This window comes from Oncorhynchus kisutch, linkage group LG22, assembly GCF_002021735.2.
Source record: "Oncorhynchus kisutch isolate 150728-3 linkage group LG22, Okis_V2, whole genome shotgun sequence".
In the NCBI taxonomy this organism is placed as follows: Eukaryota; Metazoa; Chordata; class Actinopteri; order Salmoniformes; family Salmonidae; genus Oncorhynchus; species Oncorhynchus kisutch.
Genome location: NC_034195.2, coordinates 49,007,939 through 49,023,239, shown reverse-complemented (window position 1 = coordinate 49,023,239; position 15,301 = coordinate 49,007,939). Strand labels below are relative to the sequence as shown.

At 41.4% G+C, this 15,301-nt stretch overlaps 1 protein-coding gene and 1 long non-coding RNA gene across 2 annotated transcripts; one reads left to right on the top strand and one right to left on the bottom strand.

The window, feature by feature from the left end:
• Positions 1 to 253: 253 nt before the first annotated feature.
• On the bottom strand, positions 254 to 1,554 carry LOC116356368 (uncharacterized). The gene is made up of 2 exons (XR_004204882.1): positions 959 to 1,554; positions 254 to 491 (listed from the first exon to the last, which is right to left on the bottom strand). It is a non-coding gene; the product is annotated as an uncharacterized LOC116356368 (long non-coding RNA).
• A 442-nt stretch (positions 1,555 to 1,996) lies between these two features.
• Positions 1,997 to 11,653, top strand: LOC109867786 (potassium voltage-gated channel subfamily A member 1-like). The gene has a single exon (XM_031802050.1). The coding sequence runs from the start codon at positions 2,249 to 2,251 to the stop codon at positions 3,725 to 3,727; it is 1,479 nt and encodes a 492-aa protein (XP_031657910.1). The 5' UTR covers positions 1,997 to 2,248; the 3' UTR covers positions 3,728 to 11,653.
• The last annotated feature ends 3,648 nt before the right edge of the window (positions 11,654 to 15,301 follow it).

The window sequence follows — 15,301 nt, the reverse complement described above, 5'->3', positions numbered from 1 at the left end:
TAAGATCCAAAAGTTATGAACCTAGATATTTTTCGAATTTGGTATGTTAATTAGATCAATTTTAAAAAATACACATATCAAAAGACAATTTCATAAAATCATCGAGGGTGACGCGAAAGAGTTAGTTATTGGCTTATTAATGATCAGACACCTCCTAACATTCACTAATGCAGGCCTTCTAAAAAAAGTTAATTAAATGAACTCACTGCAACTTGAAACAGATATATCTTAAATCAGTAACATGCCTGTTTTCAATTGTCCTATCGATTAGATTGACAGTAACAACAACATAATATTGCGCCATGCACTAGGAAGGGCAGGGGGTAGGTGGTCAGGATAATGGTCGAGCGCGCTCTGTTCGGAGACGCGCTGCTCGAGACCGCTGTCCATGGTGCTGAAACAGGCACTCCTGCTGAAATGGTCTGTACCGCAACCGCTCTTTCCGGTCAGTGGCCACTCACAGAATTGAGCTGAGAGGAGAGTATGAACAACTGCGAAGTTGAGAGAGAAACATGTAAACTGTATGAATTCATTACTGTAGTTTAAGTTAGTTTATCAGTAGCCTATCATTAGGACCATTGTTGATTGGTTGGGAAATAATTATTAAGGTACTAGCTGGCACATAACCCTTCCTTCAGAAGAGCAGATATTACGCCAATGCTGGCACACACAATGCTCTTGCTTTTGTGGTGTAGAGAGAACTCGTGGCAGCGTGCTTTAGTATAGCCGGTCTGCATTGCGTCGAACCGCGCTCTCCTCCCTCCCTCCTTCTCTCTCCCTCTCCCACGCTCACCCCCGCCCCACCACCCTGAAACTCAAACACACACACGCACACATACTCCACTTTCTCTCCACCTCCACTCTCCTTGCATGTGAAATACCTAACAACAATATGCTGAACCATTATTAAGAAATTATTCTCTCTTCACACAATCGATTCCTCCCTCTTTTTAAGCACCTCCAGTCTCCATCTCCTCTCAACAGTGTACCGGCTCGAGGTAAAACACATCCCAGAATGCCCGTCATCTTGTCTAGGCTACTCGTAACAGGACATTTCTGCTGATGCGGTAATGTCTGAAAATGGTAAGGGTTCGCTTATTGCCCCTTAATGTATCTCCCCCCTGAATGGCAGAATAATACTTTCTCCTGCGGTATAAGCTGTTCAGTCCGAAGTGCCCAACCGCACAAGCGGCTACAGACGTTGCGGTTTACAGTTACTTTTTCTCCGTTTTTTCCATCTTCACGTTTCTCCTCTGACTCCCGCGTGATTTTACATCGAATGTGAAGAAGAGACGACAGGATCAAGATGTAGACAAATAAGACATTTAAGTTATCCGAGACGAACGGCTCAGACAGTGATGCTTTGAGAGTTTTAGCCTACCAGGGCGATCTGACGCTGCACAGAGGAAAGCTCCAACGTGTCGCGGTGGGGTGCAACGTAAAGTGTTAATGTATTAACACATGACAACAACTCTCCGGATGTCCAGGATGTCCTAGCGTTGAATGACTGTGCTGAGTCGCGGACAAGACGCATTCCGTCAGGATTCCTTCACGATCATCCTGAGGTAAGCCTTGAAACTGGTGCACTCTGTCTGTCTGTCATTTGAGTTTTAGGGTCAAGAGGAATACTTCCAAGGCTATTGTTATCTATTACTATTAGGCCATTTATAGACTGTTAATTTTGGTGTATTTAACACTTCATTATTTGCGTGAGGCAAGTTTCAAACAGTGTTATGTGAGAAAACATGCATATAAAGTGGTGCAATTATATGACATTTAACCCTGTCAAATACAATATGCATAGTCGATTGCTTTGTCTAGATTATCACCAAGAAAACAATATAGTTTTCCCCTTTAAACGCTGATAAATAAACAGTGTAGCCTAGAGGCCAAATAAATAAATAAATGGCAGAAATTGCTGAGCCAGCATACATCTCCACTGCTCCTAAGATCCATTATTTTCTATTTTTTTTCTCTCTGACTGTGTGACAGAGGCAGCAGCAGCAGATGCAGCGGAGAGCAGCAATGGTTGAGTCAGCCAGAACCGCAGTGGAGCCGCACTGAGGCAAAGCAAGTTATACCCCCCCTGTCTGGGGACTAGCACAAGAAATAGGGGGAGAAGAAGAAGAGAGGAGAAGGAAATTGTATACTGCCAAAACCTGAATGCCGCCTGTTCAATCAGATTAACCGGGCAACCCGGAATTCCAAAACTCCTGCTGCAACAGAGCTCCCGAATTCGAGCTACAAGATGACCGTAGTGGCAGGAGATAACATGGACGAGACCGTGGCAGTGCCGGGGCACCCGCAGGACTCATACCCCCCCGACCACGAAGACCACGACTGCTGCGAGAGGGTGGTCATCAACATAGCGGGGATGCGGTTCGAGACACAACTCAAAACTCTCTCCCAGTTCCCCGAGACATTGCTAGGCAACCCCAAGAAGAGGATGCGTTACTTTGACCACCTGAGAAACGAGTATTTCTTTGATAGAAACCGTCCCAGTTTCGATGCCATCCTCTACTATTACCAGTCTGGCGGTAGGCTGAGAAGGCCCGTCAACGTCCCGTTGGATATGTTTTCGGAAGAGATAAAGTTTTATGAGTTGGGAGTGGATGCCATGGAGAAATTCCGTGAGGATGAGGGCTTCGTTAGGGAGGAAGAACGTCCTTTACCTGAGAAGGAGTTCCAGCGTCAGATCTGGCTGCTTTTTGAGCACCCAGAGAGCTCCGGTCCAGCCAGAGGGATTGCTATAGTATCTGTTATGGTCATTCTGATTTCTATAGTCATCTTTTGCTTAGAGACTTTACCTGACTTGAAAGAAGACCCTAGGGGTCGGTTTAAGACAGTAGGGAACCATACTTTTTTCTACAAACCAAACATCCTAACCGATCCCTTCTTCATTATTGAAACTCTTTGCATTATCTGGTTCTCGTTTGAGTTGTTAGTGCGTTTTTTCGCGTGTCCAAGTAAGGCGGTCTTCTCCAAAAACATGATGAACATTATTGATATAGTGGCCATCATTCCTTACTTCATCACACTGGGAACGGAGCTGGCTGAGGACCCCGAAGACCAGGACGAGGGCATGGGGGAGCAGGCAACATCTCTGGCCATCCTCAGGGTGATCCGTTTGGTCAGAGTGTTTAGAATCTTCAAGCTGTCACGACACTCCAAAGGATTGCAGATCCTGGGACAGACCCTCAAGGCCAGTATGCGCGAGCTCGGATTGCTAATCTTCTTCCTCTTCATTGGAGTCATCCTGTTCTCCAGCGCGGTGTATTTCGCAGAGGCCGAGGAGAAAGGGTCGCACTTCGGCAGCATCCCAGAAGCCTTCTGGTGGGCCGTGGTATCTATGACAACTGTGGGCTATGGGGACATGGTGCCTGTCACTATAGGGGGTAAGATAGTGGGTTCCCTTTGCGCCATAGCTGGTGTGTTGACGATTGCGCTCCCAGTGCCTGTCATTGTGTCCAACTTCAACTACTTCTACCACAGGGAGACCGAGGGAGAGGAGCAGGCCCAACTCTTAAACGTTAGTGAACCAAACATTAGTGAAAGCAATTCTAGTCGCCGTAGCTCGTCCACTGTCAGCAAATCAGAGTACATGGAGATTGATGGAGATATAAATAATAGCATCGACAACTTTAGAGAGGCAAACCTCAGAACTGGCAATTGCACTATAGCCAACCAAAACTGTGTAAATAAAAGCAAGCTGCTCACAGATGTGTAGAATTAGACACCACGGGACTTAAATGATGCCGTCACATGTTAACTGCACTAGACCATCAGGTCTGAAAGCTTCATTCGCCTCCTATAAGCGTTTTAGCATTACAACAGCCATGCGCAGCAATTTGAAAGTAATTATTACAGGGAGAAAAAAGAAAAGAGAATATAACACATAGATAGAGTAAATTCCTTATTCTAAAATGATCCTTTAAATAAGTCTTGAAAAATAAAAAATAAACAACTTCTATTTAACAAGCAAATGCGGGCGTCCTTGGAGGAACACTAATCAACAGCACTCACGAGGACATATCTGTCTTTATCAGACGAAGCCAGGCGTCGTAATTCAAATGTAATGCATGGATTACAGATAACATTTCAGCAAGTTGCACAATGCATCAAGGAGAAAATGCATCAGAAATATGCTCTGCTGCCTGCAGAGAGAGAGAGAGAGAGAGAGACGCAAGTCAGCATCTGTAGCAGTCAAGACAGTGGTTGGATCGAGCGACGCCTCGCCCGAAGTCAGAGAGGCTACTCCTCTACCCCTCTGTCATCAAAGGATTTACTATCCAGCAAAGCGCCCAGGAAAAAGACTGATCGCTGATCTCCTGGTTTGGATGATGACGAGGAGGATCTAGGATACGGACATCCGCAATGCTGCTATTTTCCAGCAGTAAGATGCTGTAATTATGATATCACTAAGTGATTCAATGGGATTTTAGCCCTTTAAATGCAAGACAGCACAATTATATAACAAAAGAGCTTCACATGAGCATGTTTAGAAACTCTCCATACATGTTGATATTGGGCATGCGTGATGATGAGACATAACCTCATAATAATGCGTGATGATGAGACATAACCGCATAATAATGGAGAAAAATATATTTTGGATATTTGCATCCCCCTTATGCCGTCATTCGATTCTTCCACCCATTTATGCTTTTGTTTCACTGAGAGTGCAGTACTGGTTTCAAATAGGTTTTTCATTTCAAAATGCTAATCGTTTAGAAGTATCTAGGGAGTGAATGTTAAAAATCGTAAGGGAAACAGTAACTAAACTAAGATCATAGCATGAGAAAAATCGACCTGCATTAAGGCCTATCGACTAGATACTGTGTATACTAGTATATCTAATGCATGACGTCAGTATTCAGCTTGTTGCAGTTACAGACACTGAATAGTGTCTCATACTGTCATGGAAACGAAACGTGGGTAATGAAAAAAAAAATCCCTGAAACGTTTCTGAAATGTGACAAAATACAGTATATCCAAACCCAACTCCGGGGTTCAGACTTAAAACGTTCTCGATCAAAGAAGCAGAATAAATACCTATTATCAAAAATGCATATTCTCCTAAATACGCAACAAGTATTACAGTATTACTTCAATAGTGCAGTGCATGGACCTTCTTTGAACAAAGAAAAAGTAAACATTATGAGTCATGTCTTCCATTTCACCACAAAATTTAGGGACGTTTGTTTCACAAACAAAACAATCGAAATAGCTCTAATTTGAATGAAATTAGCGTTTGTTTAATAAATATTGCAAATCATTATTTTGCACTTTAGTTGCTAGTGCCTTTACCCCTCTCACCATGCAACAGGTTCAGTGAAAGTGCCTCTGTGTATATAGCCTACAACATAAATACATGTTGAACAGATCAGGTGCAAAAGATCTTGTTTCCGCAATATGCTGTTATTAATGCTGTTATTAATGCTGTTATTGATGTGGATGATGATGATGGTTATTAATACAGTGAGAGAATGTTCAGTGAAAACAACCATGGAAGTCCATTACCAAAATGACCCAGGATTGAGTTTACCCAAGATTCTAGAACAAGATTCTAGAACAACTCAACATTGTTGTCCTCATGATGCACTTATGCTCTTCCTGGAACCAACCATCCTCCTGTGTTTTATGTTTCTTCACCCATGCACCACTTCAAATCCAAAGGGAATATCCATTGCTTTGCATTTGCTTTGCCTTGCATTGTTGCTATTGATTTATGTGCCATAAGTCTTGCGTGTCTACCTCAGTGAGGTTACTGCAGAACTCACTGCAGAACTGAAGACAGACTCCTAGCCAGGCAGAGCTGCAAAGCAGGCTATATCGATGCAGAGCAGAGCTTACTTCTTCCACAACATGAAAAATTGCCTTTTAGTGGACTAGGCTGTGGTCATCAGGGCCTGCACTTACAAAGTGCCTCAGAGTAGGAGCGCAGATCTAAGATCAGGTCTCCCAATGTCCTTGTAATCTTATTCATTCTGATCTAAAAGGCTAATCTGATCCTAGAGCTGCGCTCCTACTCTGAGACACTTTGTGATTACAGGCCCAGATGCTGAATTGTTAGAAGCACTTAAAATATACTCTAGCACCCTTAACCCTATCCCTTTTCCTTCCAAGCTATGCATAATCAAAAAAGAAAAGAAACAAACATTTCTATACACATGTAGGATCTTAATTTGATCCATCTTTTGTTGATGATAATTTTCCTGCATGGCAGGAAATGCAAACTTGTGGTGTATTCAAGGTTTAAAAAGGCTTTTAAAGTTTGTAATTTCTGCTTGAAAAATGTCAGATTTGATTTGCCCTAATGTAAAATGTATCAACCCTGACAAAAAATGCCAATTAATTAGAATCCACATTTCCTGTTGCTGCAAAATTATTTCCTGCTGTAGAAAACGAGCTCAAATTAAGATCCTACATCTGTAGTAGCAGAGTAGACCAGAGCATAATGATATAGACTGGCTGATTCTCGAAAAACATGTTAATACAAGTGGTTTGGTTTCAAATCAAATCAAATTGTATTGGTCACGTACACATATTTAGCAAACGTTATCGCAGGTGCAGCAAAATGTTTATGTTTCTATCGCCAACAGTGCAATATTACCTAGCAATGGTGTGTATAGACAGTATGGACAGTATATGAATAGAAAAGGTGTGTACAGCAGTAGTTATACAGAATGGTGTGTATAGACATGATTAAAGTGACCAGTGTTCCATGACTATGTAGATAGGGCAGCAGTTTCTGAGGTGCAGGGTAACCATTTGGATTCTTTGGTGTGACAGTTGAGAAGCAATGCAGGTTTGATACTATTACGCAGTGGTGGAAAAAGTACCCAGTAGTCATACTTGAGTAAAAGTCAAGAAACCTTAACAGGAAATGACTCAAGCAAAAGTGAAAGTCACCCAGTAAAATAATACTTGAGTAAAAGTCTAAAACTATTTGGTTATAAATGTACTTAAGTATCAAAAGTAAAAGTATAAATGATTAAAAATTACTTATATTAAGCAAACCAGATGGCACAATTGTTCATGTTTTTTTTTAAATGTACAGATAGCCAGGGGCACAGTCCAACACTCAGACATCATTCAGAAACAAAGCATTTGTGTTTAGTGATTTTGCCAGGTCAAAGGCAGTCGAGATGTGACCAGGGATGTTCCCCTTAAGAAGTGTGTGAATTAGACCATTTTCCTGTCCTGCTAAGCATTCAAAATGTAACGCATACTTTTGGGTGTCGGGGAAAATGTATGTAAAAAGTACATGATTTTCTTTAGGAATGTAGTGAAGTTAAAGTAAAAGTAGTCCAAAAATATAAATAGTAAAATAAAGTACAGATACCCCCCCCCCAAAAAAACAACAACTTAAATAGTACTTTACACCACTGCTATGACGTCATAGAACTATCCTGCTATGACGTCATAGAACTATCCTGCTATGACATCATAGAACTATCCTGCTATGACGTCATAGAACTATCCTGTCCAATTATATCTATGATTGCCTGAAAAGTGTGCCACACTTCATTGATGAGAAATTCCCATTCTAGTAATTATATTTCTGTGTGTATCTGTCGCAGAAAGACAATGAAGTACCCAGGGAGTTTTAAGTCAAAAAAAAATTCTCCACCCTGGGCATTATAAGCAAATTATAAAAGGCTCCACAGTCTTTGCTAGTTCAATTTGCTCAATATCTACATATTGTATTTCATCATTGTGTCTTCCAGCTTTCAGCAAAGCTTACGGATGCTTTGTGAATGCTGTTATGTTGTTTAAGCAACATTTTGGCTGTCATAATCCAAATCCATTTAGAATCAAGGCATGACACTGGTATCACTCCAGGAAATGTTTGTGCCACTGAAGTCGAGGGATGACACACAACAGACGTAATGACGCCCACACATCAACATAGCTAAAGATTTATGACTGGATGTTACCTGGAGGAAAAGGACTGGACCGTGTTTCCTTTCGGGTCTCCACGACAGTGTGACAAGGGTCTTAGTGGACTAACAGCAAGCTGGCAAAGCAGGCTAATGTACACATTGTTTGGCAAAGCAGGCTAATGTACACATTGTTTGGCAAAGCAGGCTAATGTACACATTGTTTGGCAAAGCAGGCTAATGTACACATTGTTTGGCGAAAGGGCTGCATACTTAGAATGTGTCTGTCTAGCAGAGAGCCTTCGTAGATGTCACTTCAGTTCACATATCAGTTCAATATATACAATAAGTGTTACTTCTGTGTCAGGGATTTTCAGGGTTTCTGACCAAGAGAATGTCATCACGTCTTAAGAACAGACACGGAATCTCCCAAATACAGCCAATACAAAGTGGCTATCCCATCTCAAGTGTCAACGTTTATCTGCCACTTTGACAAGATACAACCGCTGTACAACAGTATAGTAACATTCTCACCTTGAGAGCAATTTCCCAATAACACAGTGATAATAATAATAGATACAGTAGATACTAATAGAATGAAACATTTAAATAATAATCCACACAAGAACTACGATGTGAGTTAAAGAAACAAGAGAATGCAAGTATATACAGGCCGCTGCCAATACCTTATTCAATGTGCAGGGGTACTGGAGTGGTTGAAGTGGGTTTATACATAAAAAGTATATCTACCATGTACAGTAGCTAGCTGACCATCAGGTAAATGATGTGTTTTTACCATATGTGGTTTCTCTTATGGCCCAGAAGAGTGGTTGGACAAAATATGTCCTGTTCCACCAAATACCCATGATGCAACAGTTCACAGTGAGGTTGAGGGCCGTCACTAGTTACCCCAGCCACATAGTCATAAGTATGGCTAAACCTTCGAATTTGTGGCTGCGGTAGCTAGTGACATCCAAGTTTGAGGGAACCCATGCGAAACCCCTCACGTCACGATACCAGTACATCCATTGCTCTTGCCGTGAGGGCAATCTATGCATGGTGCTATGCATTTAACTATTCTATAAAAAAAACTATAAAAAACAATGCATTCTTATAGCAATAGAATTACAGGTACCTGTTTCTTAGAAACTTTTGTAAAATAAGATATTCATTAATCTATTTTAAAAAGATATGGAGAAGACAGATGGTCTCGATCTCTTTACCGATATTTACAACATGGCTGTCTGTGTATGTTGTTTGTTGTATTCTTTGATTTCATGAAGGTCAGTGGGGTTAAAGGTTAAAGATCAAAGTTAACATCTGGGTCATGTTCATTAGGGAAAACATTTGTAAAACATTTTGCAACGAGAACATTTTGAGTTTCTTATTGGACAGAGAGTCAATCCCCAGTCAATTTCCCCATTTCACTCCGAGCGGTTTATTCTATTTGGTGCCTAATGAACATGACACTGTCCTAACACTAAGCATAGAAAACCTATGAAATGGCCAAATATAGGTATTGTACAGTGGCCATCCAATCCCCGTCAACCTCATAGGTTTACCTGGAGTAGTTTTCCAGCAAGGGAGTTGTGTTGACAAACAGAGCAAAGTAGCCGGTAGCACCCTCCCACAGGATTGAAGGGCTGTGTATTTAGTGTGAATTTAGTGTGAACGAGAGTCTGAGATGGTGCCTATATAGGTTTGTTTGTATAATGTATGCTATTCAAAAGAAAAACGAGTGAGGTCTATTAAAAATACCATTCAGAGAAACTCAAGTAAAAGTAAACTATGTCTAAAACGAAGAAAGAAACACTGTCAAATAGAGTATTGCAAGCAACTTTATAGAGCAACATGTCAAAACCAATGATATCTATGTTTTTTATTGTGTATCTTATTTTTTGTTTTCTTTGTCACTATACTACGATTGATTCCCACTGGGCACAGACGTCAATTCAAGGTCTATTCTACATTGGTTCAAAGTCATTTAATTGAAATTACGTGGAAACAATGATGATTCAACCAGTGGGTGCCCAGTGGGTTGTATTTAGGAAGAACATGACAGAATATCCTGAAACATCAAAGACAATAATAATGTGTTCCTTTACCAAGCCATGATGATTAAACTGAAGTACTATTGTTATCAATTTACTGTACTGACAATTCACTGCACTGACAATTTACTGTACTGTCAATTTACTGTACTGACAATTCACTATACTGTCAATTTACTGTACTGACAATTCACTATACTGTCAATTTACTGTACTGACAATTTACTGTACTGTCAATTTACTGTACTGACAATTCACTATACTGTCAATTTACTGTACTGACAATTCACTACTGTAAATTTACTGTACTGTCAATTTACTGTACTGACAATTTACTGTACTGTCAATTTACTGTACTGACAATTCACTATACTGTCAATTTACTGTACTGACAATTCACTACTGTAAATTTACTGTACTGTCAATTTACTGTACTGACAATTCACTATACTGTCAATTTACTGTACTGACAATTTACTGTACTGTCAATTTAGTGTACTGACAATTTACTGTACTGACAATTCACTATACTGTCAATTTACTGTACTGTCAATTTACTGTACTGACAATTTAGTGTACTGACAATTTACTGTACTGACAATTTACTGTACTGACAATTCACTATACTGTCAATTTACTGTACTGTCAATTTACTGTACTGACAATTTACTGTACTGACAATTCACTATACTGTCAATTTACTGTACTGACAATTTACTGTACTGTCAATTTACAGTACTGACAATTTACTGTACTGTCAATTTACTGTACTGACAATTTACTGTACTGACAATTTACTGTACCGGACAACAAACAACTGTGTTAGCATCAAGATGTATGGATAGTTTTTTTATTTAATTTAAAGAAACACGGGAAAACCCATCCAAACAAACCACACCATTCAAGAGAGTTTCCAAACTTCCATCACTGAAAACCAACTGATAATGTATAGATAATGAACACATATCTCTATGGCAACCAAAAACTGCATGGTTAACAGAAGACTGCATGAGCTTTAAAACCTTTCCAAACTGTAGATCAATTATAATAGCGGTTGCATCTTTTAAAGAAAACCCTTGCTTTCATCTAAACCAAAGGCTTCTATATCAAATATTTTCCTTTATTTTGAAAGTATTTTAGACATTTTTTATTGTATGCTAAAGAAACGTTTTCATCTCAGACCAGACGTGCGTTCTGATTGGTGCTTGCTACAGTATGGCAACACCCTGTACTGAATCTGATCAGTTTTGATGTAAGTATTAACATCACTCCATGTTCAAACTAGCCTGGTCTCAGATCTGTTTGTGCTGTCTTGCCAACTATATGCTCATTGTCAGGCCAAACACGGCAATTACCAATGACAACAATCATAGGAGTTGGCTATACAGCACAAACAAACCTGTGACCAGGCTATATGTTCAAACCTCTCTTTACTAACATGCTGAGCGAGCGTTACAAAATAAATGTACAAATAAATGTTATTCAATCATTGCAGACACACTGCATACGCGTGTCAACGAGCGTCTGCGTAGCCAGGCGCTAAAATAGATCTTGGTTCCATTTGTGACGCTTTGATGCGCTGCAAGTCCCGCCGCTACCATCTTCTCATTGGTATTTAGGATCATATGCCCACGTGGGTGATTGAAAGATGAACTGAGGTCCACACTCCAGTCGGTGGTGGTAATGCACCTTAAAGTTGGTTGCCAACCCCCATATAAAGTCCAAAGAAGAATAAGAAGCCTGAAGGAGGAGAGATTAGTAGAAACAAACTCGGTTGACCGTTTTATCTGTGGATCCATTGTCTGAGTAGAGGACCTTGTGCATTTCAGGTAAAATAACAACCAAATGTTTATATCCCAGGACAAATGATCTAGCAACAGCTGGCTAGCTAAATTGGCATATATGTTTAATGCTTTTCGACATGTCCCCAAAATTGATGTCGTTGGTTCAGAATTCGTTTTGATATTTCAACCTGCGTGTCCTGAGGCACACGCCCGTTCTAGTCAGCGTGTTAGAATGGTGATGAGAGGTGACTAGTTCCTGTTTGATGACAGGCAGTGATGTGATTGGTAGATGTGTGATTGATACATGTTTCTTTTACAGTCTGTCCGTCAGACATGATTTGTGTCTGAAATGGCACCCTATTCCCTCTATAGTGCACTACTTTTGACCAGAGTCCTATGGCCCCTGTAGTAGTGCACTAGAGTCCTATGGCCCCTGGTGGTCAAAAGTAGTGCACTAGTCCTATGGACCCTGGTGGGCAAAAGCACTGCACTAGAGTCCTATGGCCCCTGGTGGTCCAAAGTAGTGCACTAGAGTCCTATGGCCCCTGGTGGTCAAAAGTAGTGCACTAGAGTCCTATAGCCCCTGGTGATCAAAAGTAGTGCACTAGAGTCCTATGGCCCCTGGTGGTCAAAAGTAGTGCACGAGAGTCCTATGGCCCCTGGTGGTCAAAAGTAGTGCACTAGAGTCCTATAGCCCCTGGTGATCAAAAGTAGTGCACTAGAGTCCTATAGCCCCTGGTGATCAAAAGTAGTGCACGAAAGTCCTATGACCCCTGGTGGTCAAAAGTAGTGCACTAGAGTCCTATAGCCCCTGGTGATCAAAAGTAGTGCACTAGAGTCCTATAGCCCCTGGTGATCAAAAGTAGTGCACGAGAGTCCTATGGCCCCTGGTGGTCAAAAGTAGTGCACTAGAGTCCTATAGCCCCTGGTGATCAAAGTAGTGCACGAGAGTCCTATGGCCCCTGGTGGTCAAAGGTAGTGCACGAGAGTCCTATGGCCCCTGGTGGTCAAAAGTAGTGCACTAGAGTCCTATAGCCCCTGGTGATCAAAAGTAGTGCACTAGAGTCCTATAGCCCCTGGTGATCAAAAGTAGTGCACGAGAGTCCTATGGCCCCTGGTGGTCAAAAGTAGTGCACTAGAGTCCTATAGCCCCTGGTGATCAAAAGTAGTGCACTAGAGTCCTATAGCCCCTGGTGATCAAAAGTAGTGCACGAGAGTCCTATGGCCCCTGGTGGTCAAAAGTAGTGCACTAGAGTCCTATAGCCCCTGGTGATCAAAAGTAGTGCACTAGAGTCCTATAGCCCCTGGTGATCAAAAGTAGTGCACGAGAGTCCTATGGCCCCTGGTGGTCAAAAGTAGTGCACTAGAGTCCTATAGCCCCTGGTGATCAAAAGTAGTGCACTAGAGTCCTATAGCCCCTGGTGATCAAAAGTAGTGCACGAGAGTCCTATGGCCCCTGGTGGTCAAAAGTAGTGCACTAGAGTCCTATAGCCCCTGGTGATCAAAAGTAGTGCACTAGAGTCCTATAGCCCCTGGTGATCAAAAGTAGTGCACTAGAGTCCTATAGCCCCTGGTGATCAAAAGTAGTGCACGAGAGTCCTATGGCCCCTGGTGGTCAAAAGTAGTGCACTAGAGTCCTATAGCCCCTGGTGATCAAAAGTAGTGCACTAGAGTCCTATAGCCCCTGGTGATCAAAAGTAGTGCACGAGTGGTCAAGGGTGCCTTTTAGCATGCTACCATTGTGCATCTATATAAGAAATGTGATCCTATAAGATATCTATTACAACCGATAGAAAACCCATTGAACGCTATGGGAATGTGACCGAGCATCTCAGAGACAAGAGAGACCGTTAACTCCCGGGGTCTGTTAAATCAAAATCCAATCCAATGTAAATTTGTCACATGCTTGGTAAACAACAGCTGTAGACTAACAGTGAAATGCTTCCTGATGGGCCCTTCACCAACAATACAGAGAGAAACATAGAAAACATTATAGAAAGATAATATTATAGATATATAAAAATGTTTTGTCTAGATCAGGTATGTTTGTCATGTAGAACTGAGTCCTGTCAGATCTACTCGTTACATTTCTACCTGAAATGTTGTTAATGTTTAACCTCATCGAATACACCCCTGCTCTTTATATTTGTATTATAAGTAATCCATTTGCCTACTTTCCAATGTTTGTCATTTTTTCACATTGTACATTGAGGATTACACTATGATATGTTGGGCTTGTCAGACGGCAGAGTCTATCACAGTCTGTGATATATTCAAGGGTATTTATTTTCTAACTTATGTCACACTGTATGACTTCATCGTTCATCAAATTCAATAAATGCTAAGGATCAGATTGTGTGTTGTCGTTAGTTACTTGGAAAACAAGGTCATTTTGGGTGTCTAGTCAAGTCTACAGCTGCTGAATGTTTGTGTACTTGTGAGCCACTAAGGGTTTAAGTTTCTGATTCCACTTCTATCCAACCCCAATGGTGACTATCCCAAGGACACGGTAAGTGGACCACATTCTTTATCGATGCTACAAACATCTTAGTATTTCAATATTGATAAAACACCTGCATTAAATCATTTGGATTCAAAACTACGTACCCTGCCTTCAGTACCTGGCTACAGTACCTGGCTACAGTACCTGGCTACAGTACCTGGCTACAGAATCTGGCTACAGTACCTGGCTACAGAATCTGGCTATAGTACCTGGCTATAGTACCTGGCTACAGTACCTGGCTATAGTACCTGGCTACAGAATCTGACTATAGTACCTGACTATAGTACCTGACTATAGTACCTGACTATAGTACCTGGCTACAGTACCTGGCTACAGTACCTGACTATAGTACCTGACTATAGTACCTGGCTACAGAATCTGGCTATAGTACCTGGCTACAGAATCTGGCTACAGAATCTGACTATAGTACCAGGCTACAGAATCTGACTATAGTACCTGGCTACAGTACCTGGCTACAGAATCTGACTATAGTACCTGGCTACAGTACCTGGCTACAGAATCTGGCTAGAGAATCTGACTATAGTACCTGGCTACAGTACCTGACTATAGTACCTGACTATAGTACCTGGCTACAGAATCTGACTATAGTACCTGGCTACAGAATCTGAATATAGTACCTGACTATAGTACCTGGCTACAGTACCTGGCTACAGAATCTGGCTACAGAATCTGGCTATAGTACCTGGCTACAGAATCTGGCTATAGTACCTGGCTACAGAATCTGGCCATAGTACCTGGCTACATAATCTGGCTATAGTGCCTGGCTACAGTACCTGGATACATAATCTGGCTACATAATCTGGCTATAGTACCTGGCTACAGAATCTGGCTATAGTACCTGACTATAGTACCTGGCTACAGAATCTGACTATAGTACCTGACTATAGTACCTGACTATAGTACCTGACTATAGTACCTGGCTACAGTACCTGGCTATAGTACCTGGCTATAGTACCTGGCTATAGTACCTGGCTATAGTACCTGGCTATAGTACCTGGCTACTGAATCTGACTATAGTACCTGACTATAGTACCTGACTATAGTACCTGGCTACAGAAT

What these genes read in the sequence shown, in the direction of transcription:
- LOC109867786 (XM_031802050.1), top strand. Translation starts at nt 2,249, where the DNA reads ATGACCGTAGTGGCAGGAGATAACATGGACGAGACCGTGGCAGTGCCG.